Source organism: Temnothorax curvispinosus, unplaced genomic scaffold (assembly GCF_003070985.1).
Source record: "Temnothorax curvispinosus isolate PA1 unplaced genomic scaffold, ASM307098v1 QBEX01009133.1, whole genome shotgun sequence".
NCBI classification, from domain to species: domain Eukaryota; kingdom Metazoa; phylum Arthropoda; class Insecta; order Hymenoptera; family Formicidae; genus Temnothorax; species Temnothorax curvispinosus.
This window is the reverse complement of record NW_020218913.1, coordinates 154607-181672: the sequence shown is the minus strand read 5'-3', so window position 1 is coordinate 181672 and position 27066 is coordinate 154607. Positions and strand designations below refer to the sequence as shown.

The window sequence follows — 27066 nt, the reverse complement described above, 5'->3', positions numbered from 1 at the left end:
CTGCACGTGGAAACCCGATTACGCAGTTATGCCATGAGTGGGAATAAAAGCGACGCGGCGCGGCGCGGCGCGGCACGGTGATGAGGATTGAGCCTCGATCCCCCGACGGAACAAAGAAATCCTTGAGATTACTCGTGCGCTCGCGCGACGGAGATAGCGGGTACACGATTCGCGTTGTTCGTGCCCCCCTTAGATAAGCCGCCGCTCGCGCCGGCGAGCCCCGCAACGCGCCTCGTCGCGCTCGCGCGCCGATTAGACACTATTACACGCTCTCTTGTTCGATCGCGGCGAGATTTGATTATTTTTCCCCGAGAAAGAGAGAGACTCGACGCGTATTACGATGCGATTTCGCATCCGAGTTTAGTCATGCGGAGTTGTTGACGCGGTGATTACCGCGACAGTTTCAATTCCGCTTTTATCGGATAGACGCGATAAATCCGACCGTATTACCGGATAAGTTGCGAATGGAGGTCTACGAAGATATTTTCTTCGTATATGCGATAGAGGAAATTCGAGGAACAACTGGCGGCGCGAAAACTTATTTAACCTATGTACTCCACGAATTACGACGCGTCTTATCCGCGTATCATCCTGATCTTGAAATATTCCCGTCGTCGGGAATTCTTGAAAGCCACTCGTGCGCCGCTAGTTGCAATTAGCGGCTTTCGCATTTATAATTCCGCTGTGGAATTGCTCGACGCGAAAAGTCTCAGGAATACGGAAATTCTGCTGCCGACTGACGCGTCTCTGTGAGCGCGAGATAACGTCTACATTATGTCTGCTTTCCAGATAAGGCATTTTTTACCGCCGAGATACAATTGAGGATCGTTCCACGTGACGCCATCGTGGCATCTAATTGTAAGACTATTTAATTACTGAAGAAGGAAATCTGTGTAATGCGAACGAATTTTTTTTTCGAGATATAGTAAAGTGAAACTTGTAAAGTGAAAATAGTTTTAGAATTATAAATTAGAATAAATCGGAATTATAATCTCTAGTTTCTTCTGCAGTCGTCTAGCCTTATCTTCCTATCTATAATCAGTGCTATAAAAACATAAAAAATGCCGTTATCTACTGGATAATTTTATCTAGCAATCGAGTAATTGTTAGAAATTCTTTATCTATGATCTATATCTTCACTTATATTTTGTAATATGCATTACAGTATATGTATTACAGAGTAATACCAAAGCTAAAAGTATCAGGCGCGTTCCTAACCGTCGACTGTCACTTTCGGTGATGTTTTCGTGACTCGTTTATACCGCGGAATAATTTAGCATCGCGGATAAGGGAGAGGTCCGATCAATCTAAAGCGTCGCCGAAGAACAAAGGAAAACGTGACTTATCTGCCGAGGAGATACCGTCACTGATGACAAGGTACGCGCACATCGAAAGAGCAACTGATTCATCGGCACGCAATGGCTCGCCGCGGCAATGACAAAGGTCATCCTTGAACCGCGGTCCCTATTTGGCCGGCGGATTCTGAACTGCGGTCCCTTACGAAGACATCCCCGACACGTCGCGGTTTCCTTTGCTTCGAAGGAAACTAGCTTCCCGTCGACGACGCGGTCACCCACCTCGCGATAAAAATTGTGTTTTTTATACCTTTGGCGCCAACAATTAGTAAAAAAAAAAAAAACTAGAGAGCTTAGCGATACCGCGGCAAAAACGGCACGAAGTGACCCTGCACACGCGATTAATTGACTTCTCACGGGTGACGTAACGCTTGTTAAATCTTGTAAAAATGATCTTGGTAGATATGCACCTATTATCATTATAATGAAGACAGCTATTGATGGAAATTTTGATTTACGAAGACATAAATTATACAGGGATGTAGCGAGCGATTGTGTTCTATGAATCTATGAGTAAAACTCGGTGACAAAATTGCAGAATTGGTACATAATGTCGCGGAATAAAGTGAATAAAGGCAGCATAAATGATACAACGTCATGCGGCAGATGATAGAACGCTTTTGAAAGAAAGTGAAGATTTGTTCTATGAATAAAGCCTCCACTTGCCGCACGCAGAATCGTCACGAATTGGAAATAAACTAGACGGCAATTACGTAACACACACTTCCCGTGAGAATTGTGCGAAGACCTCGCGCTATAAGGGTATTCGAAAGAAAATTCAAGCCGACCGTTTATTATTAGCTTTTCTTAATATAACGACAATAGGCGAGAGTTCAAGGTGGGGCAAAAATAAAGCACAGTACAAGAGTGCGGTGCAACCTTGGCGATGTTATGCAAGAAACGAAGTGTAAAAGCAGTATGAATGACGCCGCCGTTACGAGAGCTTCGGTTGTATAGAAGAAAAGTTTTCATTGTTCGTGAGATCTGCTGCTCTCGTGGGCGATCGAAGTCGTGACGTCAGAGACGCTCTGTAATCCTTTCCTAACACGTCGTCACGATCTTCTTATTGGCGTCCTACGGCTCTCTCTTTCTTCTCTACGTCTCTGACGTCACTGCTCGCCGTCCGCCAACACGGGATGAAGCAAGTTTATAATAAAAGAGTGGAAACCCGTTAATGAGTATCCCGCATCCGCTACGTTTATCCGCGAATAAAGCACGTTCGTATAAATACAATACGCAGGAAACGCATCGCGCGCGGATCGCATCTGTAAGAAGCTCGCTAGCGAGACCGTTTTTCGTGATATATAGACGCGGATCTACGGTTTGTTTGTTAAATCCATTCCTCGCAAGCCTGAGACGTGATGTCACGCGCAATTAGATCTTCCCAACGCGCCGTCATAATTTTATCGCATACTGCCAAGTGTATCCGACGTCGTGCGCGTGTGTGACGTCAGCAAGCGATATCATAGTATTTTGTTTAGAAACCATATTTATAGACGACGTATAATATTAAGGAACACAATTCAGACTTATTTTTACATCGGTGTAAGGTGCGCTAGTGACAAAAGCATTTTACGGCAAACAAATGCAACAGACAAAACACTTTCCACGAGTGCTAACGAACTCGATATTAATATTCTCGGGATTTAATAAAGTTACAATTTTCGTCCCGTAAATACTTTTTACCGTACGATACGGCGAACCAATCTAACATGGCGGGGACCGGCAAAAGACATATTGCGTTTTTTCGCAGACATCCCGTTCGAACGACTATAATACCAGATGAATCGCAGCACGCAGACAAAACCCAGACATGAATTGCCACGGCAATTTAAATGAAGTACAACTTAAAGTATTTACCTATACATATATTTAAAGCGCGCGGCGTACCTTTGGCAAAGGCATTGTATCCAACGTCATAATAAGTAATAACATTTATAATCGTTTGTAATCCGCATTACGTCTTCTTATAACCTGTCGCCGTAAGTAATGGCAAGATACGCGAAGCTGAATCACGATCGAACGGCTCGAGAATTGCGCATACTCGATTTATGAACCGTATCTGAAATATGAGAATAGAAATACCCGTTAGGCTCTATTCTTCGTATGCAATCAAAGGTTACGATGTTGAATGCCGTGAGGCTTTCCCAACGTTTCGGCATAATTTCCTACGCTTACGTTTGAATATATTATACGAGATACACGCAGCTCTCGAGCGTTATAGCTATATAAATCATTTACTTAAGTGTAATTCGAAAACGCACATGTATGTAAATAGCAAACGTAGCAATTTGCTCAACGAGGGCAAAATAATTTACCGTCTTAATCGAAGACCGAAATAATCAAGAGACTAAAAAAAAAAAAACGCCAAGTTAAACTAATTAGATTCAATCGAGAACATTTTTCACAACGAAGTGTCGAAGCACTGATCAGGGAGGGAAATGTTAACCAGTTTCTTTGCGAATCTATCAGATAACGGCGAAATTATCAGAAGCTCCTGTTTTAAATGATCAAGTGTCTGCTTAATTGTACGCGAGCTAAAACCAGTTTTGTAGAGAAATGATGTAACAAATCGCGCTCACAAAACCGTCGACGATTCCCGGTCGATCACTTCCACGTAACGCGTTGCGAGTGCTTTTCAGACAAAGCCGTGACGTCAGACACCGGCGCCGGTAGGGATAAAGGCGCGTGTAAAAAATGCTTTACAAAGGAAATGTCACAACGCGCCTTATTCGAGCCTTCGAGGCTCGCGACTGCCGTCGTCTAAGTACACCCGGCTGACTTCGATCGGATTCTCTTTCTTTCTCTCTCTCTCTCTCTTTCGATTCGCGAAGCGAATTTTATCATGTCCCGTTACGCCGACCGAATCTCGGCGCATTCTTCGATTCGGGTCACGGCTCCGCGTACGCGGCCAATTTCTTGTTGACATTCTTAGATCACACTCGTTACGGAACCGCCCGAATTCCTCGCGAACGGGGATCTCCGGACGATGACAGCCCGCGCTACGGTGTTCCGTGAAATTGAACGAGGTGTTTCAGAGATATTATGAAGAAACACCGGGGCTTCTCTACCGATGTATTCTCGGGTTACCTGACCTATCTACGTTTAAAAACTGTTATAAACGTTCGCGGCCTTTTTGTCATCGTTTGCGCGTTACTAATCGCATCCTGTTAATGCATAATGAACGTTAAAAGCATATTCCGGGGCTTCCGGTCGCCGCTGTAAATAGCGTGAAGACATTTATTTGAAAAATTAATACTTTCACGCGAGCGTTTCTAGGTTTCTACATAAATATTAATTAGTATCCCGCGCGAATGGTTTATCGCGCGGAAACGATGGCAATGTAATAAAACAATGTTTACTTTCTATCGTAACCAATTGCTCAGGAATACTCGGGATTAAGGTAGATTCTTTTCTCTGTGGAAATGCATTCTTTTGGTTACGGCGCACAGAAGTTCGCGAGATCACGAGATCTCTTTCGCTGTAACGGTCCCGCGCTAGTGTAGTTTTATACGCGTCCGACTCGATTTTACAGTTATCATTGTTTCGAAGGAATGCGGCAATTCCTTTCCTGTTCCGCGGCAGTCGTTGTGCGGACGTAGGACCCGACACGGCCGAACCCGGAAAGTCCTCGACTGATTTGTATAACGATTCGGTATTCCGGTTCTTTGCGCGTATATACATTCCTACGTGATTAACCGCGCGCGGAATAAGACCATAAAAGATTGAGAGGCAGGCTCGAACACCGGCCGACCGGCCGCTCGTGCGTCGGTTTCGCAGGTGTTCCAACGGAACGTTTGTTGAACAAATACGATCAAACGTTCGCTCGAAATTTGTACACGAGAATAGAGCGAAAGAGACAAAGAGAATGCGGAATTACGAAGAGTATAAACAGTTGAAATACACGCGTCGGAGTTTGAGAGACAATAACGATTTTTACGAATTGGAGCGTGATATCGTAATTATTTAATGGAGGAGTTATTTCAATTATCAGATATTTTATTATTTACATGTGTATCGAACGTGTAGATTTTATTTGAAAAAAACTAAAGTTTCGATAGCGAATATCACGATAAAGCAATAATATTTTATATTATTACAAAATGTACGTAATAAATATTTTCAATGCACACTCGGTCAGATATAAACATATATTAGATCTTTATTATATAATCCAACGTTACACAATGCAAGAGCATTAAACTCTTTAAATGTAACATAATTGCTACGATATTTCTGTAAAATTTCCGTAATATAATGAGCAATCATAAATGGGTCGCGTGCACGATTACATTTATAGAACGCGTGCTTTATTTATTTAATTTTCTCAACATCGCTTTATTGCAATCACCGTTGCAAAATATTGTTCACGAAGGTCGAATTCATTTGCGAGGCACAATATGGATGGATATTGAAATCTGCGTGCGGGAAAACGGGTGGGTAAAGTATAATTATACGATAAACATAGCCGATACGTGGCGATGCAACTGAGGGAATACTAGGTTAATAATAATGGCGAAAGGTAATAATGCCAAATATCCGGTCAAACAGGTTGCATTAACCCGCTGGATCACGCGCCGTTTACTCGCGATGATCATCAACACACGGTTCGTCGTAAATTCAATAATTTAATTTCGCGGCGTATACACCTATTGGAGGTTTCATTAAACCGGAGGAAAGTCAACTAAGAAACTAAATTAATTATTTCAATTTCTCTTGATATATATTTCTTACATGGCTGCCGTTCTAATCTCATCAACGGTATATTTAATGGTAAATGTACCGAGTACCATTTCCTTGTCGATATTAGATGTGATTTCATTCTGATATTAAACTAGATAAAATTAAGGCGATCATGTCGGAGTTGAATGCGCGACGAGATAAGTACACGTGGTCCATCTCAGTAGCGGTTCCAGCTTAAACCTGTTGAGTATCAATTCAATTTCGCTACCTTCGCGATCTGAACTACTCTATTTTGTATTCGAATAGAAAGCGAAATGACGCAAAAGCGCATCATTAAGAAAGACCTAATCGAGAGCTCGTTTAACTTTCCGAGATGCGATTACGCACTTGGGACGCGACAGCCGGACGCGCGATATTAGACGTCGATGGTCGAATGCATATTTACGACAATATACGCGGCAGAGATTTCGCTCGTCAATCTCCCCCTCCCTCGCTGAATTTAATCTCGACGCATTTTATTATTGCTCAAGTATAAATCCCGTTGCTCAAGCGAGGCGATTTGGCCGTTGCAACACGCTCGGTGTAGCGAAACTCCTCGCCGGCGCGGCGAGGTAATCCGCGCGCCGGTGCCGCGCTTCAGGAGTACTTGTGAAATGAAGCAAAATGCACTTTCACCTAACCGGCGTTGCGTTTCGCAACCTCCCCGCTCCCCGCCGCGGCATCCCCGACCGCCGTCCGCGTCGTCGTGTCGAACGAAAGCAATTCCGTCGCGGCGGAATGCCTTCTCTGTGCCGGCGTCCTAATTGTCGCACGACGCGACGGCCGCGAACTGAATTTCGCCGGCGCGGGCGCGCGCGTTTACGCCTCTTACCCGCGCAACGCGCGCTCGTCGACACTTTCGACTTCGCCGTCACGCTACGCGCGAACAAGAGCCATCCGTATACTTACTACGCGTACGCGTCCCGCTTTGTACGGATGCACTCTCGCTCGCGCGTACGCGTGGCTCGTACAAAAAAATCGGAGAAAGCATCGAGATCCTCGCGATACGCGAGAATGGCACGTAGAGTCGGAGTCTGGCAGTGCCGGGCGAGAGCGGTAAGATTAAGACCGGCGGTGTTGCAGGTTTCGGATTTCGATGCCGCGAACATCCGGAAATGATCTCCGTGTCTTTCCGTGACGTGACGGCGAACGCGCGTGAATCAGCGCGAGATACGTATTTCAACGCGACGACTCGCCACTTTTACGTCGGTCTCTCAATCTCCGACTCAGGCGTGGCTGACGCAACGCGCTCCGCCGCCACCGCTGAGCCAGCCGTCTTTCGCGATCGAAATTTCCCCGCGAACGGTCGAGTGCGGACGACGTCGTCGCCGCGGCTTTCCTATCGTCGTCTAACGCACGTTTTTCAGACGCGTAATCGCGGAACGTGCAAACAACGGTGCGCGGACGCGGGAGTTCGCCGTTCCTTCCTTGGGAGGCCGCCGGATGCACGAGTTTAGACGAGGAGGCGGAAGGTGAGGTGAGGTCGTCGACTCGCGCGGCGCGGTCGCGTGGTCTCTCGGCTCTCGGGAGATGATGCCGGGCGTTATTATACCGCGCCGCGGATCGAGCGCGTTATCGCGCGCGAGGGGAGGGGGACGCGAGATCGAGGGGACGGACGGAGAAAAGAAATTCGAAAGTGGCCGGTGAAAGTGCTCGAGTACGCGCGCGGGCCCGCACGTGGATTGCAGGCGTCAGCGAGCGTGGCGCGGCTCACACGAGCGGACTTCCTTCACTTCCACCTCGTCGTTCTTCATCCACCTTCACCTGTCGCCGCTTCCTACTCGCACATAGTCCCCTGGCGGATCAATCTACCGCGCGCCGGACGACCTTTGTACTTTCCCTCTGTCCCCTGACCTTTGAGTCCGGCCCGATGGAGGTGAGTGGGTTCAACCGGAAAAACGGCTCGAAGGCCGTTCTCAATGGCGAACCCGTTCGGGGAAGAGCCGCTGTTTCAGTCACTCTGATTTTCCCGGTTTCCTTTTTCTGACGAGAATTCTTTGTGCCCCAAGGCGCTGCTCGCACACGTCTACACACGACACGGATTGTACGGCGTGAGTTTCACTAGAAGTCGCGGAAAATAATGCATCGTCATTAATATTGTAATGCGGGAAGAGTAGATCCGCAGCCGCGATATACCTCATAGATAAGCGTAACGGCGAGAACGGACAGCGGTAAACTTAATATCCGGTGGGGAGTGTTCGATTACAAAAGATCTTTTTTTGCACATTATTTGCTCCACTACTCCGGATCTTCGCGCTCGATCAAAACAGTATCGAATTCAGCTTCCGAGGTTCGAAACGCGAGGTCCGAAAGTCGGGCAAAGAACCGCTTGGCCGTCGTCCGACTTCTACGATTTCGCATAGCGCGAACGTTGCGGACGTCACAGCCGCGCAGATACGCGCAGATAAGCCGCGTATCGAATAACGCGTTGACAGCTGCATATATTTTAACAGCTGATGACTGTGGAACGCGCATCAGCATTATAATGCGTTAGCGAGAACGCGCGGTGGCCCGGAAACGAAGAGCGAGGCTCTCGCTTTTCACCGTTCGAGCCGATCGTTTTCGTTGGTATTGCTAATATAGCTGCGAGACTTCTTCGACGACACTTGTTCGGTAGCAGTCGTCAGGCAACGTAACCGCGGAAGGTTTGGGGGCTAGCATTTTTTTAGGTACTGCATATTTGCATGCCGAATTTATTCGTGCATGATTTTTAACTCGTTTCGCCAGGATTTACGTACACACTATGACACCACAGCTACACCGAGGTTAATTGAATCCCTCCTCCTCTTCCCCCTTTTCCCCCTCCTCCTCCTCCTTCCCTTCACTCGCTACGTGAAGCTTTCAAACGCCGCGGCGCCGCGGCCAATCTCGCGCCGCTAAAGACGTGGAATTTCGCTATCAATACGCGAGCTCATTTATTGACACTACCGTTAATTAAATTTGATAACTTGTGTACACCGCGCGCGTTCGTAACGCTACTTAAGCCTATCCGCACCTCTATACCGCGGGAAAGTGAACGGGAAGCGAGACTTATGGCGGTTAATTAATCGCAGGAGGCAATCTTGATTGCGCCAAATTAGTATGTGTCACAGACGTCGTGATGGATATTTCGACGCAGGAATTAAAGCCGTCAGGGAATCCCATGCCGCGTGCATTACTCGCCGGTTCGAAGAAGCAATTAAGTAATGGAGTTACCGCGAGTGTATGTGCGCCGAACGTACTATTATATTCATATACATAAATCACGCGTCATAAATACGTTACCTCGAACGCGCGAATCGGATAACAAAAAATAAGGGGTTATAACAAAATCGATATTTTTACCAGTGATAAAGAAGCGGTCACTTTTGACGCGAAACATTACAGCGGGAAATAAAAGTATATTTTAATATTCCGGTACAATCATGAAAATAAAAGTAATAAAGTAGCAGTGTTAACGATAAGGCTCGCAAAAAAGTGCCTTACGATTTTTCACTCGACTCATCGCAAATGCTCTTGTCCTGCAATTCCTTCGGACAGATTTATGCGACGTAAATTGCACAGGATAGCAGATTTCAAATGCCAACGAGCGACGTGTGTGTAATTTTTGTTTCGAATATTTACTCGATAGACTTAAAAACTGATCGCGCGGAAAACGATAAATCAAGAGATATAGATCAAAGATAATTACGTCTGATATATGTGTCATATGTATTATATTAGTATATACCATAATATGATTATTACTATAAAATATATAACTTATAATCTAATATATATCGCAATATAGTTTGTGCTATTATTTTCCATGTCCTATGCGAATTCACTTCTATATAAAACAGCGTTACGTTTCGCCGCGTGTATTTTTCTACATGGAGATTTTTCTCATGAAGATACCTGAAAATCGTCACCCTTGCCACTTTATCGGAGTGCCGGCGGAATAGACGGAATTTCTGAGGAAACGCGGATAAATCAGCGCACGTGTGTGGGTCGTATAAATTTCTACTACGACGTACAATCTCGCGCCTCTCGCTGCTACGGTGATCGGTACTAAGAAGCTGGGCGAGATGGTTGCCGGGAGCCATCGAAAGCGGTTGACCGTTTTCGTCGGAATCCCCGGTCAGGATTCTTCGAGAAAAAACGGCAACTCGCGCAATGGCATAGATATTATACCATCGCATTCCAGCCTCCTTCGAACACTGGAGGCTACGTATTAATCTTCCGCAATTTTTTCTCGTTCACGCAACAGCTTCATTTAATTTGTCGAAAATACAAAATTAAACACACTATTATTATCAATGTTGAATTTAATTAGTAGATGTTATTATTCTAATTATTACGATTATTAAGGTATTATAATATCTTAATTATCAGTAATTTGATAGCAACGGCGTGATGCCCAAGTTTATAATCTACTCCGTTAATTAGCATGCTGTTAATCAATCCGTTCGAAATAAACGAAGCAAGCCGCTTAAATCGCAGTAACAATACAAACGTTATCGTTATGTAAAACAAATCTCTATAAGATGCATCGATTCCGATACGCGTCGCGTATATGCATTCGAATATATTTTCATAACAGTTTTGATATTCGCGAAAATATTGCAGCGCGACTCTCGATAACATTAACAGTTTCAACGTCGATTCTTTTCGAACGCAGATATTTTCGGCTCGTGTGAAAATTGCGCGGTATCGAGGCGAGGGCCGTAGCAACCGTGGGTTCGCGAACGATCGGTAATAAAACCGCGGATTCTGTACGCACGCGGGCGGATATACCGTACTATAATGCGAATATAATGACGATGTTGCGAGTTAACAGCGGGTTAACAGTCGTTGATTTCGTTTCGCATACGCGGCCGCATATTTTACACACGCGCGTGCCGCGTGCGACACGCATCGTACGCGATACTTCGCAATTCGATACCGCGACATGGAACACGGAACTCTCTCGGATCGGTTTTTTTTTTACCGAACGTGATACACACGGATTGTCAAAACGTGACTTCTGTGCAATGACACGCGCGGAATTTCTCGCGTTTTATGATTCACGCGTGAAAGGTTATAATTGCGGTTGTAGCGCTGAAACGATTGAAAGATCTAGAGCAAAGTAGACTCATGGTATTTGGCCTTAATTTATTTAATTATTAATTTGCTCTAAACCTTTTCTATTTTAATAATACTGCAGGGATATTACTTGCATATCAGGTTACAACATGACCATTATATCAACATTTCGAAATATTCCAAATTATTTTGTATTGTTGTGCTTTTATATTTATGAATATTTTGTACGCATAAAACGTGATACGATATTGTAAGCCGATGAACGAATTTTTTTCTAACGTAATGGAATATATGTATTAATGAATAGTTTATTGCCTGAGAGAGATATCGATCGAAGCTAATATCTCTCTGGTATTGGAAACATTTCATTACCCGATTACTTTGACTGAATCGTATTTAATTCAACGATGCAAAACTGTTCGCCGATATGCACTGTTCGCCACCGTTAATACGTTTATATAAACAAATTGTTTTTTATGCAAGAACATTTCTACCGAGTGTACAACGTTACCAAGCATGCGCGAAGGCGAACTGTCAGTTATTTGCGAAACGCGACATCGCACCGAATCGTAAACGCGCATCGGCATATTAAAAGCATCGACGAAATGCATTCGTAATCGAGAACGAAAATAGGCGTGAAAACAGCTGCTTAACATTGATAACAGCCCCACTAAATAAACGTACGTTTACGCTAATTAGCGTCCGTGTTTTGTAAGAGGCATTATTCCCGGCAGGCGGTCGCGCTCTGATTTTGCGGATGCGAAAATTCGCCGTTAAGTAACGAGACCGGCGAGAAAGTCCTGTGTTCGAGTGCGTTTCATTTCGCGTGCTCCAGTTTGCGAACACTCCGTATATATCATGCACACGTAAGATCCGCCGTGGACGACCGCGGAGCGGCGCGGCGCGGCCCGAGCAACGGGTCTTCTTCCTCGTAAACACTCGCGAAGCCGGAACTTGCAACAACAGCCGCATACCATGCATACCCGTGTGTTCAGCAAAATTATCGAAGGCTGTCGTGCTTTTTTTCTTTCTTTCTTTTTCGTTTCCCGTACGAATCCGCGCGCGCGCGCGCGGACGAGCCGTTCCCATACGTGACTTTCTCGACGTTTGCATGACATATCTGTTCCGTAGTTACCGAGAGGAATAAACGACAATTTGTGAACATACATGTATTTCGCAACGAAGTTACGTCGACGGAATGGGGGGGGGGGGGCATCGGACGCATTGTACGTACACGTAATCGACGCAAGCCGGCATTATTGTCGGACTGCGATTCCGACAATGCCTAGAGACGAGTCCACCGTTTCCGGCCCGAGCGATCACGAGGAAGCGATCGTTCGCAATTAACTTTACCAGTCGCCAGGGAAAGTTCGAGGGATACGTTGAAAATTTTGCACTTTCTCCGCGAGTACCTGCGCGTATAACGCATGGAACGCCTTTTTGTCAAATCCAATCCCGAACTTTCAAACCAGAGTTGCTATACAGACTCGGAAAACCCAGAAAAATCATGGAAATTTAGATTGGCCAGGGAAAACTGGGAAAAATCACGGAAATATATAAAAGAGTCTGACACTTTACTCTTTCTCTCTCACACACCACACATAATTCCCATAAATGCTCTTATTCTAAAGTGTACTTATAATTTTTTAAATATTATGTCCAACATTTAAAGTCATATGCGTTCAAAATTCGCGCACTTTACTAGTCATTTCTTATGTACTACTATAAGGAGGCACTTTTGAGGCGCTCTTGCGTCGATTTCTTGTTTTCTTCCTCTACTTCTTCTCTTGCGATATTAATTAACAAAATAATTAAAATTTATATTTTATTCAGTGCTTTCATTTAATCGTTTTTTTCTCTCATAACTGCATTCTTTTTTCCAATACTTATTTATTTTTGTTGGCCTGAATTTGCATTCAGGATTATATTATTACTAAACTTATTACTAAACTTCCAATTGAAAGCAATTTTGCATTGTTTCTAATAATATAAGCTATCTTTCTTGCAATCCCTGTTTCTGAATGTTAAAGTTTAAGATTACATGTTGGTCATGGAAAATTCTCCATTAGCGTCTGCAAAACATGTGGAAAAGTCAGGGAATTTCAAAATTTATTTTCTATAGCAATTCTGAAACGTACGCCCGAAACGTTTCGTGAGTGAACCGCGCTTATGAACAGCTTTCGGATGAAAGATCACGTGGCATACAAAAGTGCTATACGTATTCGTCGTCTGCGTGCATTTGACGTAGAGCATCTTGCGTGTGTAAGCTTTATACGGCGTTCCTAAGGTTTCTCACGTCGGAGTAGAATCACTTAGAAATCTAAAGTCTCTCATCGTGATCTTTACGTTTGTATAACTAGTTCTCTGTCCCATTGAAAGCTATGCGAAATCTCTTTGCGGGGCTTCTATAGAAAGTAATTTGCTCATTACTGCTGTTAAATTTCATTTAACCATCTTATGTACACATGAAAGAGAAATAAAAGAGAATGTGCATATTTGATATGTATCATAGTACATATCTACTTTCATATATACCTTTTTATTACATCGTAATCACATTCATTTTTGCCAAGTTTCGAAAAACACGCACAACTTATAAACTCGCTTTCCGAATCGGAATATTGCGTGAGAACGCATAGAAAAAGTCCACGGAAAATCGAGAGAATCATCCGCACAGAGATTGATATATATCTGTTTTCTTTTTGTTACAGGGTACTATGAGCCTAACGAAACGCATAGACGAGATCAGGTTGCTCGAATCACGTAAGAGCGCACGACTCGCCGATCAGGATACGGATTTCGCCAGGCTCGCCGATATGGCTGGCGATCGTAAGCGAGCGTCCTCCCACTCTATCGACGTGCCACACGTGATGGCGTAAGTTTTTTCCTCTTCTTTCCCTATTACCGTCGCTTATCTGGAATGGTTTTATGTTCGGGCAGCAGATAAGGTTGAAAGTAACTGTCGCCGATTGACAATAAACTTGTTCCCAAGACAAGCGGAATCGTCCTTTTAAACGTCGTTTAAAAGCAAAATACAGTTTGCGGAGCGCCGCGCGCCGTGCGACTCTCGCTCTTGACTTGATTATGCAAATTTCACGCACCTTTCCCATGAAAATTATTCAAGCGTTTCGCGTTACGTCTTGAATTTTTAATTTTCGCATTGTATCTGTAATATTGCAGCTTGGCATAACTCGGGAGATATTGCCTCGAAACAAGTATACCGCGCAATTCTCGAAAAGGAATCAAACAATTATTCACATGTCCGATTCAATTATTGACCGAGTATATCCTTTGTTCTATTTAAATAATATTTTTCATTTCCGTATGCAATAATATGAGACATAAATTTCCCAGATCGACCTGCTGCCTTTATCCCAATCCTATCCAACTTCCACAAGCGTGATCTTCGTGAATTCAACGGCAAAAGCTTCTCCATATCGTAATGCGTCCTTTAAGACTCCTTCTTTTTTGTGTCGAAGATTCAAAGCGACGTGAGTATAACTTTCGTTCAGGATATATTCACTTTTGCGTTATAGTTTAGTTTGTCGAATAATCTTTTTAAAGTAATATAAAAATAACTGACAATGATATAAAATAAAAAGAAAACAGAATGGAAGCAACTAAAGCAACTAAAATTTAAGTAAATTATTTGCTGAATGGCTCATACACCTTTTATTGCCAGACATGTCCTTATATGTCAAAGGTATTCTAACAATCCGACATATACCGAAGGTCATTGCCAGACGCGACGCGTTGACAAGACCTTTGGTATGCGAGGTTATTAGAATACCCTTTCTCCATGTCAGGCTTCTTCCTCTCGTCGCGTAATACTGACAAGTACAGGTCCGCACATATTTCTCCTAGATAAAATATAAATCTTATATATATATAGCCGTGTGTCCCGAAGATCGGACATATTCGATGCTAAAGATAAAAAGCTGAGCATCTGCGTGATGCATAAAGCAAGAACGAAGGAGCATCCGTTTGCGGATCGTTAGACCGTGAATGCACCCTCGCCGGGCACCTGTCTCTCACCTTTATATGCACGCAACTCCCCAGAACGCTTTACGCCTCACCCCCGTTGAATGTCAGTGAATATTCGCTGTAGGGACGTCGCGGTGAGGAATAGCCGACGGATATTTTAGTGAAAAAAACGTGCAACGCAACAATGCCTCCGTGATTGCAATTTCCTGCTTGAAAGTCCTACTCCAATCGTACAATTCTTTGTGCTATATCAGTTAAGTACTATGAGTATATGTACATATATATGTGTATTATACACAACTCTCTGATAATCTGATCTTACGTTATTATTTCAAAGTACTTAATTGAATCAATACAGCGTAAGGAATTGTATGATTAGAATAGGATTTCCAAGAAAAAAAAATTCATGTGAAACAAAAACTGCGATATCTATGTATAATTTAATTTGAATCAATACATCGTAATTTTATATCCATTGAATGAATGGATGAGTAATATTCTATGCTACGAGAGATATTCTATGCTGTTACGATAATATTATACGTTTTATCGTTGCTTGAATTGTTTTTATATTTAAATATAATTCATTCAAATCTCGGACGAAATCACCGTCGCGAGATCCGCTTATGAGATTACTTACGTGATTGAAAAACAATGAAGTTTCTCGTTCCGCCTACTCACGTGGCGATCTGTCTGGAGTCTGTGACCTGCGATCCCCATCATCTGAGACGAAATTTTCTCGCTGTCTCGCTTCTTCTTTGTCGCCGTTTCTCTGAAAAGGATAGGATCGGTCATAGCCCGACAGGGCGATGAACTCGCAGGTTAATGACTCCCCTCGACTTTTCGTTTACATCAGTGTGGATAAAGTCGGTCCTTAACCCGAGGATCCTCTCGCAAAAGACATGCGAGGAAATCCGTACAACGTCCGACAGCGGTGTCGATCTGTAATTGTGGACAGGTAGAAAAATGCCCGGTACTTTTTGGTAGGGAGCGTGCACACACCTGGCCCTGGCACGACCTGCCCCACGTGAAAGGAAAGGTCGTCGAAGAGAAATCGAATGCCTTTCGAAGCGCGATGGTATCGGCGACGAAAGCGCTCACGAACTCGGGCTACCGTTTAGCGAGACCTTGTATCGCGTCCAAGGTTTTAACACGCCGTTAGAATTAATCTGGTGATTGTACAAACGTTAGACAGCTCGTAACGCGGTGTAAGCAATCTTTCTGTGTGATCCGCGATGATATTAAAATTATATCTGAATCTTCACAGAAATGTGTGTGTGTGTACAGTGGTACTTCAAGAGTTCCGACTTATTCGAATATTTTTCGCAAAGTAAATAGTGTGCACATGAATAAAACGAAATAGATTTTTAATATACATGTTGTATTACGGCATTTTATATGAAGAAGTCGATTCTTTGCAGAGTTTGCGCGATTTTTAAACGACGGCTCAGGGAGTTAGAAAACCGGGTTCACGTAAGTGATTTGCGCCAAGGTATTTCTCCGTTACGTCGTCGAGGCACCGTTTATTCTTTCTTTTACCTTTACACGCAACCGTGCACGCCACATGGTGCAACGTGAGTACCTGCGCGTGCGGGTTTGCGATAATTGATGCCGGCAAATTGAGCAACGTAGCAGCACTCTTTCCTCCCGTGACGTAATTCCGTGCACTCTGCGCGAAACGATAATCATTGTGCCGGGCAATTTTTGTATACGTTTTCGGCTTTCGCTCGCGCACGATTACTTCGTTTCAGGCCGCTAGTCGGTAACGAGAACAATCGGGCTTGACGACGAACGAAGGAAAATAGTTGTCCGGTAATAATCGCGATGTTCGCGTGGGTGCCCCCGCTGATTTGACTCGTACGTTTCCCTCGCGGGGTACATTTTTAGCCGGTTTGCACACGTTACTCGCTCTCGTGCATCGATAAAGAGCAAAACGCGAGCATGGGGATCGGTGGGACGCGGGCGCGTGGAGAAACGCGGAGAAACGGAGAGGAGGACGAGACGATAGCCGCGAATAGATACGGGATGTGGATAATCCAAAATATAACTTGACGGGCTGAATAACTCCCATCGCCGCCAGTGCCACGTCAACGGGCGCAGTGAGTCAGTAGGTTAGCTTACGTAATTTTCGGACGGCAGTTCTCCGCGCACCGACGCCGACGAGGAGGCGGAGGCCCCGACTTGCGGTGTCGGGAATTAGGTCGATCAATACCTACGCGGCCGCGCTATATAGGTCAGGTGCACTACCACGCTCCGTGTATGCGACGACGAGCAGCGCTTGGTCCCCCTTCCCGACACCTAGCAACCCCCGCGTGCCACCCACTCCCGGTCACGAGCCACCCACCGGGAGCCGGGACAAAACCCACCACTCCCGCTTTCAACTCAAAACTCGGCCATTCCCTACTTTCGTTCTCTCGCGTCCCGCTCCACATACCCGCTCGCGGCGAGTTAACGCGTTAATTGACTTCAATCAGCTTGGTCCAGCTGGTTCTTGCGAGAGATCGAATTGGGTGATCGTTATCTCGGTCGTTAGTGCCGCGGAATTCGCCTGGAATTCACGAGACTGTTTGTTCTCTTCAATTCTCGTGCAATCGGGGAACGCGGAAGTGAAGAAATCGAATAAACGAGGGCCTTTCTCTCACTCGAGATCGAACGATTATCGCGATTAATATATAATAATAAAGAATACTTTCTACATAAACGCTTATCTTGGATTTTCCTATGTATGACAGGGTAATAACATTCTTAAACTCCGTTTTGGACTAGCAGCAAAACGTCATGTCAAATAAATGTTAATATTTACAAAATTGTGAAAAAATAATGATAACTACTTCGTCAAATATACCGAATTGTCGATCGAACGCACATGACTACCTGAAAGCGCTTTGAAGGAGAAACAAGAAATATGCATGAGTCACGTATGGCTTCGCACGTTGTATACTTTGTGCTAAGTCGAGTTAAGCTATTTGCTCCATGACCCACAATAATCATCAAGGTGTCGAGTCGCGGACAGAGGAAGCATTTTGCAAAGCGAGGAAGGTTTCGCAAGCCTATTCGAGCCGTACACACGTACGAATGGTTTCCTACCGGATTGCTGTGTCCAAAACGCGCTAAAACCCCGCTCCCATGTTGGGAACCTGACCTAGACCAACGGCGTTCGCCGTGGGCAACCGAATAACGCATAAGAGATGCGCGAGGCTGAAGATAGAAACATTAGAGGATTGTCCGTAGCCGTGCGCAACCTAGACACACACTCGCCAAGGTCCCGCGCGACAAAATACGCCGGCACCAGCGCGCGCGCGATCTTGACCTACACAGCGCGCGACATGCAGATGTCATTTTAATCATGTAACGGCCTCGTGCGAAGCGAGAGAGAAATTATACGAGGGAATTATATAAACCGTGATGTATTATCGGCATTTCCCTCTCGCTTCCCAAAAAAAGACCTATAAATCCCAAAGCGTGGAACCACCGCGTGACGGCTACCGGCGCGGCGGAACCGGTACATACACGTGCACGCATACGCATATGCACGTCCCGTAGATCATTCCGAAGTGTGCAAGCAGCAAGGTGTAGTGCCGGTCTTATCGGCGTTACACGCCGTTTCCACGCCGCACCCTCATTCATATTTCACCGTTTCGCTATCGCGTCGTGACGTCACACATCGACCGGAGACAGGTGGACGCATGGCACGCTTCCGGTTTGTCGAACGCCACTGTTCACACCTCTCTTACGCACCTAGGAGATTTGATGAATAAACGAAATTGCTCGACGTCGCCCGGCGTCGTCGACGCCTCGCGCGACGTCTTACGACGGGATGTTCTGAGGGTGTCGAGGGCGGTGGTGATATATGGCGGTGGGTGGTTAAGGTGGCCAAACAAACTGTAGGTCGTGCCAGACTGGGGGGCCGCGGATCTAGGTCGATCGATACAGCTACGTACCTACCGGCGCACCGGATAAATGGGTCAGGTACACGAAGAGGAGGGGTACGCGCTTCGTTTTCATCCCGCTCGTTCTCGTTCCCTCCGCTTCGTGTCACCGTGTACGCGGCGCCTTGCATTTGCGCGGTCACGACGGTCGCTTAGGTCGCTACTTGTTGAAGAAGGAGAAGTAGTTTATGAAAAAAGACGATAAGGAAGAGCGCCGAAGAAGAAACAGGTGGAGAAAGGAAGAGATTGAAGAAAAAGAAGGAAAGATTTTCTCCAAGACAATTCTCGGTCCTTTCCCCGCGTGTCGCTCGGTCAAGGGGTAGGTTGCTAGTCTAGCCTAGATGGCGAATCTGGGACAATGAAACCGTTACACGTGCACCAACACACGTTGCAGCGCGGCATGTGCACGTCGTATGCATAGTGGTGTGAAAGATGCGAGGACCTTGTCCGGGAAAACTTTTCTTACGAGCTAGGGAGCGGATAAAGCGATCTCTTGTTTGCTCCTAAGTGAGTGTACCTACTTAGGGACGAGGAAGTAGTCTTCAATACGTTTACAATAACAGTATCTTTCACGTAGCTATTGCTCTAAAGTATGTTTTCCCAATGATAAACTCCTTAAAGTAGATCTTGTGCTCAAATTAGCAGCAAAGGATATTGAAGAGTTTTCTATCAGCTTTGAGGAAGAGAGCGTCAATTGCCAATTGCGAGTGAAATGGAGCGAATTATATGAATCGTAATTGAAACGTCAAATAAAACTGTTTTACAAAAATTTTGTTTACAATTGGACAATTCCACCGCTCGTGCACTTCTATGCATTATGCAGATGCACGTAATGGTATTCGCTTTAGCCGCGCTCCGAAGGTTACAGTCGTTCTATATTTTTACATTGTACGCCTGACATTGAGCTCTTTATTATCACTTTATTATCATTAATTAGTTTCTGGAAAATTGATTTTTCTCAAGGTCAATGATAATCAGTATGCCTAGCTTTGTACGAACGATATTTCAGACGAGTTTGAAGAATGAGGAGTAGAAGATGAAGAAACCGGGAAAGATATCCTGTCAATTGGTCGCATATCTTTCCTGCTGGGAGAAAAATAGAAATCTGTGCGTCCCGAGTTCGTTTCTGCGAAGGGCGTCGAGTGATACGGCGATTTCCACGTGCCCTACGGGAGAAAATGGATTTCTAGCACAAGGACGTCGGCAACGGGGCCGAGTCCTTCGAGCGTTCCCGTAACGCAAAGCGGGGAATTGGGTCGCCGCGTGAGGCCGGCGAAGTTGAAATCAGGTTGGCCGGGTTGTCCTGACGCGAAATCAGGCCGCTCGATACAGGCCAGCCGGTTGCCCGCGTTCCCGTATCCAACGCGACTGACCCCCGTTGCACGACTCCGTAACCCGGATACCGCCGGAAACTGGAACACCCCGTAGCCCCGTACCCGTGTTCTTCGTACGCGGCGTCTCCCGAGGGAGCCGCGCGCCTCCCGCCTCCGGCCTTGCTCCCGGCGATCCCAGGAGAGCGCGATCCATCGCGCGTTATCGCCGCCACTTTTCCACCGCGGGAAGGTGTCTCGTTCTTGGACACGCGAGGGCCTAAGGAGGGCGCGGATCTCGGGTCGCGTGCCCGCACACGGTATTCGCACGGTCCCGCTTTGTGCGCCCGCGGGGAAGACGTTGCCGCGCACGGGAGTGGTCGTATACACATGGAGCTTACACGCGCATCGTCGTATCGCAATCTTGCCGAGGATATTGCAATGTAGTTATTGCATTTGCACGCTACTCGGGCAAGAAATAATTCCGTTAGACGTCGATCGAATTTTTTTCCTGGCGTCTTTCTTCGAAAAGTCTATATAGATGTTATTTTTTATTAAAGCATATTAAACAAAGAAATATTACAAAAATATCATTAAAAATCAACACGTCCGTCAGAGATAAAAATCTATATGCTGCTAATTGCTATTAGTAGATAGCGATATCTATATCCCGATTTACTGATGTAACGCGGTTATTTACATTTAAAATTCAATCCGCATGAAAATTGGCGAACGCGAATGAATGAACAAACAAGGTATAGTCGCGGAGCTAAACGCTCCATGTCGCAAGCATGGCGGGCAAATGGCGCCACATTAATCCTTATGTGAACGATACTTAACCGCGCGCGAACGAGAGACCCTCTATCACATGCACACGTGCGTGAGCTTCATCGGACCGTTGGATGGTAACCTAGTTTCGCGTGCGCTGAAACATTCAGCGACCCAGTTACCCCGCGGCGAGGATACCGCGCCGCGAATATACGGATCAACAAGCTTCCCGACCTATATAACGTCCCGGATCCGCGGGCTGCATTTCCGAGCGCGAAAGCGTGCGCTCCGACTCCGGTGGGATCGATCCGTTCGCGCGTTGCATCGAACGTCGCGCGGCGCGCCGTCGCCGTCCTCCGTTCTCCGTCTGTCCGTTCTCGTCCGTCCATTCGTCCGTCCGCCTGATGCGCTTGGAAAACTTTATCACGCGATTTTCCACACGAAAAATTGCGACCAGCGCGGAGTTGCTTCTCGGATTGCAAGCCCGCCAAACCGCGTACGAGAGTTGGACACGGAACGAAGTTCTTTTTTAGAGACCGTATTTTTTTTTAACGCGAATCTGACTCTGACGCGGATGCGAACCGCGCTCGTTGCTGGAGAACCGTTAACGATCCTCTGTCTACGTAACGTTACGCGAGCGTTGCTGGAAGTAAATCGACGGTTCGCGTTTCGATTCTATAGTCTGCGCCCGAGACAATCGTTCGGGGGGGAAAAAGGAGGAGAAAAATCGGCGGACGTGCGCTTAACGATCCATAAACCGGCCGGCCCATGTATATCTGTCGCTGCGTGTGCAACGCGTAACTCACGCGCTCGTCCTCCAACTGATCGCGTTGCGTAACGTTATGTCACGACGCTAATAGCACCGCGTGTACTCGCCGGCTATGCAGGCGTGTGTACCACTTTACGATTTCCACCAACGAGCTCGATTGACTTGTCAGAAGGTGCGATACGTATCGGCGCGGCAGCGGCGCATAGCGCGGCCGCATAGCGGATAGATACGCCGCCGTGCCATGAAGCCGTTCCCGCTAATGGCTTTATGGTCACCTCAGACTCTCTACTTGTGCAAAGATCGGACGTCAATATTCACTTGACTTGCAGATTTCATTTGCAAACGAATATCTCCTTCTTTTTTCTAGGACTCTATCCATATATTCATATAAAATTATGAAAATAAATTAGAAGAGCATATAAATACATAAAAGAGAACTTATAAGTTTTATAAATTTGTAAATATTATAACTATTCCTATAAACAAGAAATTATTAGCTGAACTTTATCAAAAGTTCCATCGTCAGGCTTGGTATTAAATAAAAAAAAAAAAGATTAGAAAAACGAAGTTCTCTTTGAAGAAGGGAGTATACCTAAACAAGTTCTCTCTAAATGAGGAAAAAAGTGTCGGTGATGACAATGTTGCTCTGATTTTGCTGAAATTTTGTTTTCAATTTTATTTAAAGTTTAACGAACCTTTTGCTTCGAATATCAAAATTATTTAAATAAATAGAATAAAAGCACACGAAAGAAATTAATCTCGCGAGTTTAATTACCGCGATGCGATTTAAAATCTGTTCGTGTTACGAAATTCTTGTCGAGCAAAAATAAGTTTTCGTTAGGAAATGTCGCGATGAATACCGCAAAGATGCCTATCATCGTATAAAACGGAACGTAAAGACCGGTTGCTCGCCAGTTGCCTAGTTAAGTTACGGACGCGAGTATACTCGGCAAATAGCGTTGCATTAACGCGACAATCAGAGTGAACGAAAGGCAGGGAAAGGCCCTCGGCCGAAACCTCAATTCTCACGGCCCAATTTTTTTTCTGCCATTTACGCACAATTCGCACGCGATATACTCGAAGGATCGGTCCCAGCCCACCTTGGGGCGTTTCGGCGGATTCGTAAATCCAAAATCCACTCAAGTGGCAAGTAAAAGGAACCGCGCCAATTTACTTTCCTTCTCGTTGCTGTAAAATTCCGCGCACGAAATGCGGCCGCGGTCGACAAGCTTCCGCCTCGCTCGTGACATGCCGGCGAGGACACATCTCGACGAGTTTAAAATCTATGCAACCTTTTTTTCATACGGTTTTTCTACTGCTACAGCTACTCACGTCGCGCATTTATCAAGGCGTGTTTTTTTTCCAATTCTGTCTCGAAGTTGTTATTGCTTAATAATTGATATTACGTGGTATCGTGAATAATCGGTGTTATATAATACGATGACGGTGTGTATTTGTAACGAACCGACTGGTAGGTGTGCATACTATTTTACATGCTAATTTTCAATGTCAGTTTGCAAAGTATTCAGCGCTACGTATTCCCTTTTATAAAATTGGCCATTTCGAGAAGATCAGTTCCGTTCGATTTCGTTTATTATCAATTTTCGGATACGACAATACCGCGGATCTTCCGTTTAACATCTCCGAGTGACAGGAAAAAGGAGACCGGATTTTGTTCGACTGAAATCGTGCTGAAACGTACAAGCGTAACTCGCAGTCAAGCGTGCCGAATGCGCGCAGGAGGACGCGAGCGGAACGGCATGGCAGGGTTAAGGGGATAGATAAAAATCCGATCCGACGAGCCGTAATGGACGGAGCTCGTTCGAGAGAGCGGTAAACGACGCGTTTTCCGGCGGTTGCTTCTTGTTTTCAACGGGCACTCCCGAACGAATTACGCGCCGGCGGATTCTCTCGTATAAGAAGTATACACACCCGGTTCTTCTTAATTACCGCCGTGCGTCGATTATTCCCGAGCTCAATTCCTCAATCCGTATCGGTGTAATTCACGTATACCCGGATAACGGTAACAGCCTCAACCTCAAAAGTAAACGGTTTCCCCTCGCGCCGTTCCAATTAAACTCCTTGAATTTGCTGCTTCCGCGGCAATCATAAGGCGATCGTAATCTCGCAATTAACGGACAACGGTCGTGTGAGTGTATCGAGTGTATATCGCGAGTCCGGGAGCCATGAAAAAGAAAACGGGAAAGTCAGAGAAATGAAAAATATGGTAAACGCGAAGATTTACGAGAAACCTTTGGATTTTCAAACGGACAGAAACGAAGAAGGCGTCGCTTAATTAGTGATATTTATTTATCGTTTAGCTAAATTTGTCGGCAAAATTTCGTTGAAGAAAAAAGAGCGACTTCGATTCCGAAGGCAGTTTGTAAAAGTCGTCTCGATAGAGACTCGAGGCGTTTCTCCGTTACTGCATCGGGCTTGAAGGAGTAACCTTCGCCTGGCTTCTCGCCTGTTCTAAGTGGCGCGACACATATAACGGTTGGTACACGGGGGAAACGGGACAGCTGTGCAGAAGTGTGTGCATGCTTGGGAGGTGTTTCTTTCGAAATACCGGCTGGTACGTGCGTCATTCTCTATGCCGGCCGGCGTTCTATGTTTCACTTTCGACTCTCGATGTACCGCTCCGGGAGTAGAACGGCTGGCTTAGCGGCGACGGCAGCGGCCTTGACTACGTCGTCGTTTTCGCGCCCCCTCTCTGGCGTTTTTTGTCCTTCGTACGGCGTAGACTCTTGAGAGGGCCTGCGCCACCTTCTTCGGGAGAGCCCGCTATTCCTAGAACCAACGCTGTACAATAATCATCTCGAAAGCTGCACCGGGCAGTAGCGATATAACGCGTTTATGCGCCGTCTTTGAAAAGAAAGACGCGAGAATCTTATAAAAAATGGTGACAGTTTAAATGTACAAAGTCCTTGATGACTTTATGTTATAATCTCAAAAGCTTACATCGAGTTAGACGAAAAAAATTGCCTTTAAAAACGTAGAAATGTATAATATATATAATTGATATGATCCTTCTATTCTTGTTTTCTATCATTTTTTATTTACTATTATATCTTAATATATTACGATAACTTAAGAGAAAAGGATATATTATTCAGTATCAAAATTTGTTCTCGTGTGTTATGTTAGCTACAAATATTAGTGAAATGAGAAGACAATTTTAATTTCTAATTTTCTAGTAAATTTCTCTCGTCCGAAAACAGATTGTGATGCATTATGTACTTTGTATCTCTTGTTGATTTACGTTGATCACACATCTCACCTGGTCAATTTGTTCGGAGAAAGCACTCGTAATCGCAGAAAGGAGGAAACGACGGCGACCCGTGCGGGCGTCTATATACGAACGGTACATACTCCGCGTGCAGTATTTACGCGGAAATCTATAGTCTTTCCTGGAAAAGTAACTATATCGGCTTATAGGTTCTCTGCCACCGGGTATTACCGTACCGTACCGTACAACGGCGATCTCGCTCGGCGCTCCGAAGTGAAACGGAGAGACGGCGAACGTATCATTTTATGCGGTTTCAGGAAAACGTAATTCCAGAAACGCCGCGCGTAACTCCAGCGTCGATTACCTTCTATGCTGTTATTCGGCGAGGGCTCTTAAGGAAATTACTTTGGGCCCGTTTTGCCACAATATACTTTGTCGCAAGATCTACCGTTGTATTATATCGCCGTTTAAAGGCGTTGCCGGTTCTCCGCTCCAAGATCGACGGATCGACGTTACAGATGCGCCGTGCCGCGCCACGCCGCGCGCCGTCTCTCTTCGTGGAACGCGGGAATGTCTAAAATTAATTGCTTCTACTGAAAAAGCGATTATCGAGAATCGAGGCGGGTATCCGTTATCCCCGAACACACGTGTTTTGCCGGAATATTCCTCCCGATTAATCGAGATAAAATCTGAAACTCTTTAATTCGCCGTCGCGAAAAGTGGATCGTGTTTGAACTGTTTGAAGTAGGGTAATAGTGAGTTCAATTTGAGCGATGTGCGGCGTCGCTCGTACAGATGTACGCGTATGTGCTATAACATAGCGAGACTATAGCCATGTGGTAATGTATATTTCAGATCCAGGAAACGACGGCCAAGCTCGAACAATGATTCCGAACGGACATACAGCGGTTGGGGCGAGAGGGTGCTCTGCGGACGTGAGGGTTGTCGCACCAACGAACGCGGTGATTGCATGGACGAATGCGCGGCCGCCTTGGTCCTTATGTCGCTCTCGTGCTCACCTCACAGTCCTCACAACCCCCCGCCACTTCACTGCCAATACAATTACGGTAACTACGACTACTGCGCTCATTTTTCTGACATTCGCATAAATAAGTACGATATAAGCTGTTGAGAGCAGGCGGAGAGTAAATTCTTTCCTTTATTCGCGAGTTTATTTGTTACTTCTGAATCGTAGTTTTCTTATTTCTAACAACAATTCCTTTTACAATCTAGTTTTAAAAAATACTAAAAAATAATAAAAATAAATATCGATAAATAATTCAATCGTGTGTTATTCCCTCGTATAATCGCGAAGCACCAAGCGATAATTAGCCGGGCCGAGATGTATTTAGAAGGTATTTTATCTGCGACAGGTTCTTGGGGGAGTCGTGGAGGCGGAGGCGGCGGCATGATCGCCGGCTCACCGGGAGTCGGCGGTATGTCAAATAGCAGTAGCAGCAGCGGGGCTTCCTGGCGAAGCGGCACTCCCAGTCCACCCCTCAGCGAGGAGGGCGTACCGACAAGGAGTTCCCCGTGTCCGGCGACCTCGCATCCCTCGCACAATCAGCCGCACTACCCCTACAACGCGTCCGGCTCGTCGTCGAGCAGCACCCCCGGCTCGACCACGTTGGACGAGGGAATAGTGCCCGACTATATCGAGGAACAGCACCCACGTAAGAAGGTGAGTAACTTTTTCCGATGTTCACTTTCTGCTCTTTATCGCTAGAACGTAGGGGGGCAACGATGCCGATAATCCGCATTGTACGTCGCACAACAAAGTTCGGTGAATGTGCTAATCGATTTCTGGGGTTGAGGAAACTTCTGGAATCTCCAGAAATCTGTCCTGCAACTTCCGCGGGCCCGTTTCCTCGTCTCACAGTCGATTAACGCGTCGCTTCGAGAAACTTATTTACCTTACGACCGCCGTAAAGCATTAATGACTTCCGCTGCCTCTTTA

The 27066-nt window shown here is 45.6% G+C and overlaps 1 protein-coding gene across 1 annotated transcript in view; it reads left to right on the top strand.

Moving 5' to 3' along the window:
* Positions 1-7452: 7452 nt before the first annotated feature.
* The window catches only part of LOC112458698 (zinc finger protein 704-like), a 45388-nt gene continuing 25774 nt past the window's right edge, over positions 7453-27066 (top strand). Inside the window, exons 1-4 of the mRNA XM_025022456.1 lie at positions 7453-7554; positions 13832-13995; positions 25965-26176; positions 26483-26790. Of these exons, the coding sequence (XP_024878224.1) occupies positions 13838-13995; positions 25965-26176; positions 26483-26790 (678 nt within the window). The 5' untranslated portion in view covers positions 7453-7554; positions 13832-13837. The remainder of the gene's footprint in view (positions 7555-13831; positions 13996-25964; positions 26177-26482; positions 26791-27066) is intronic.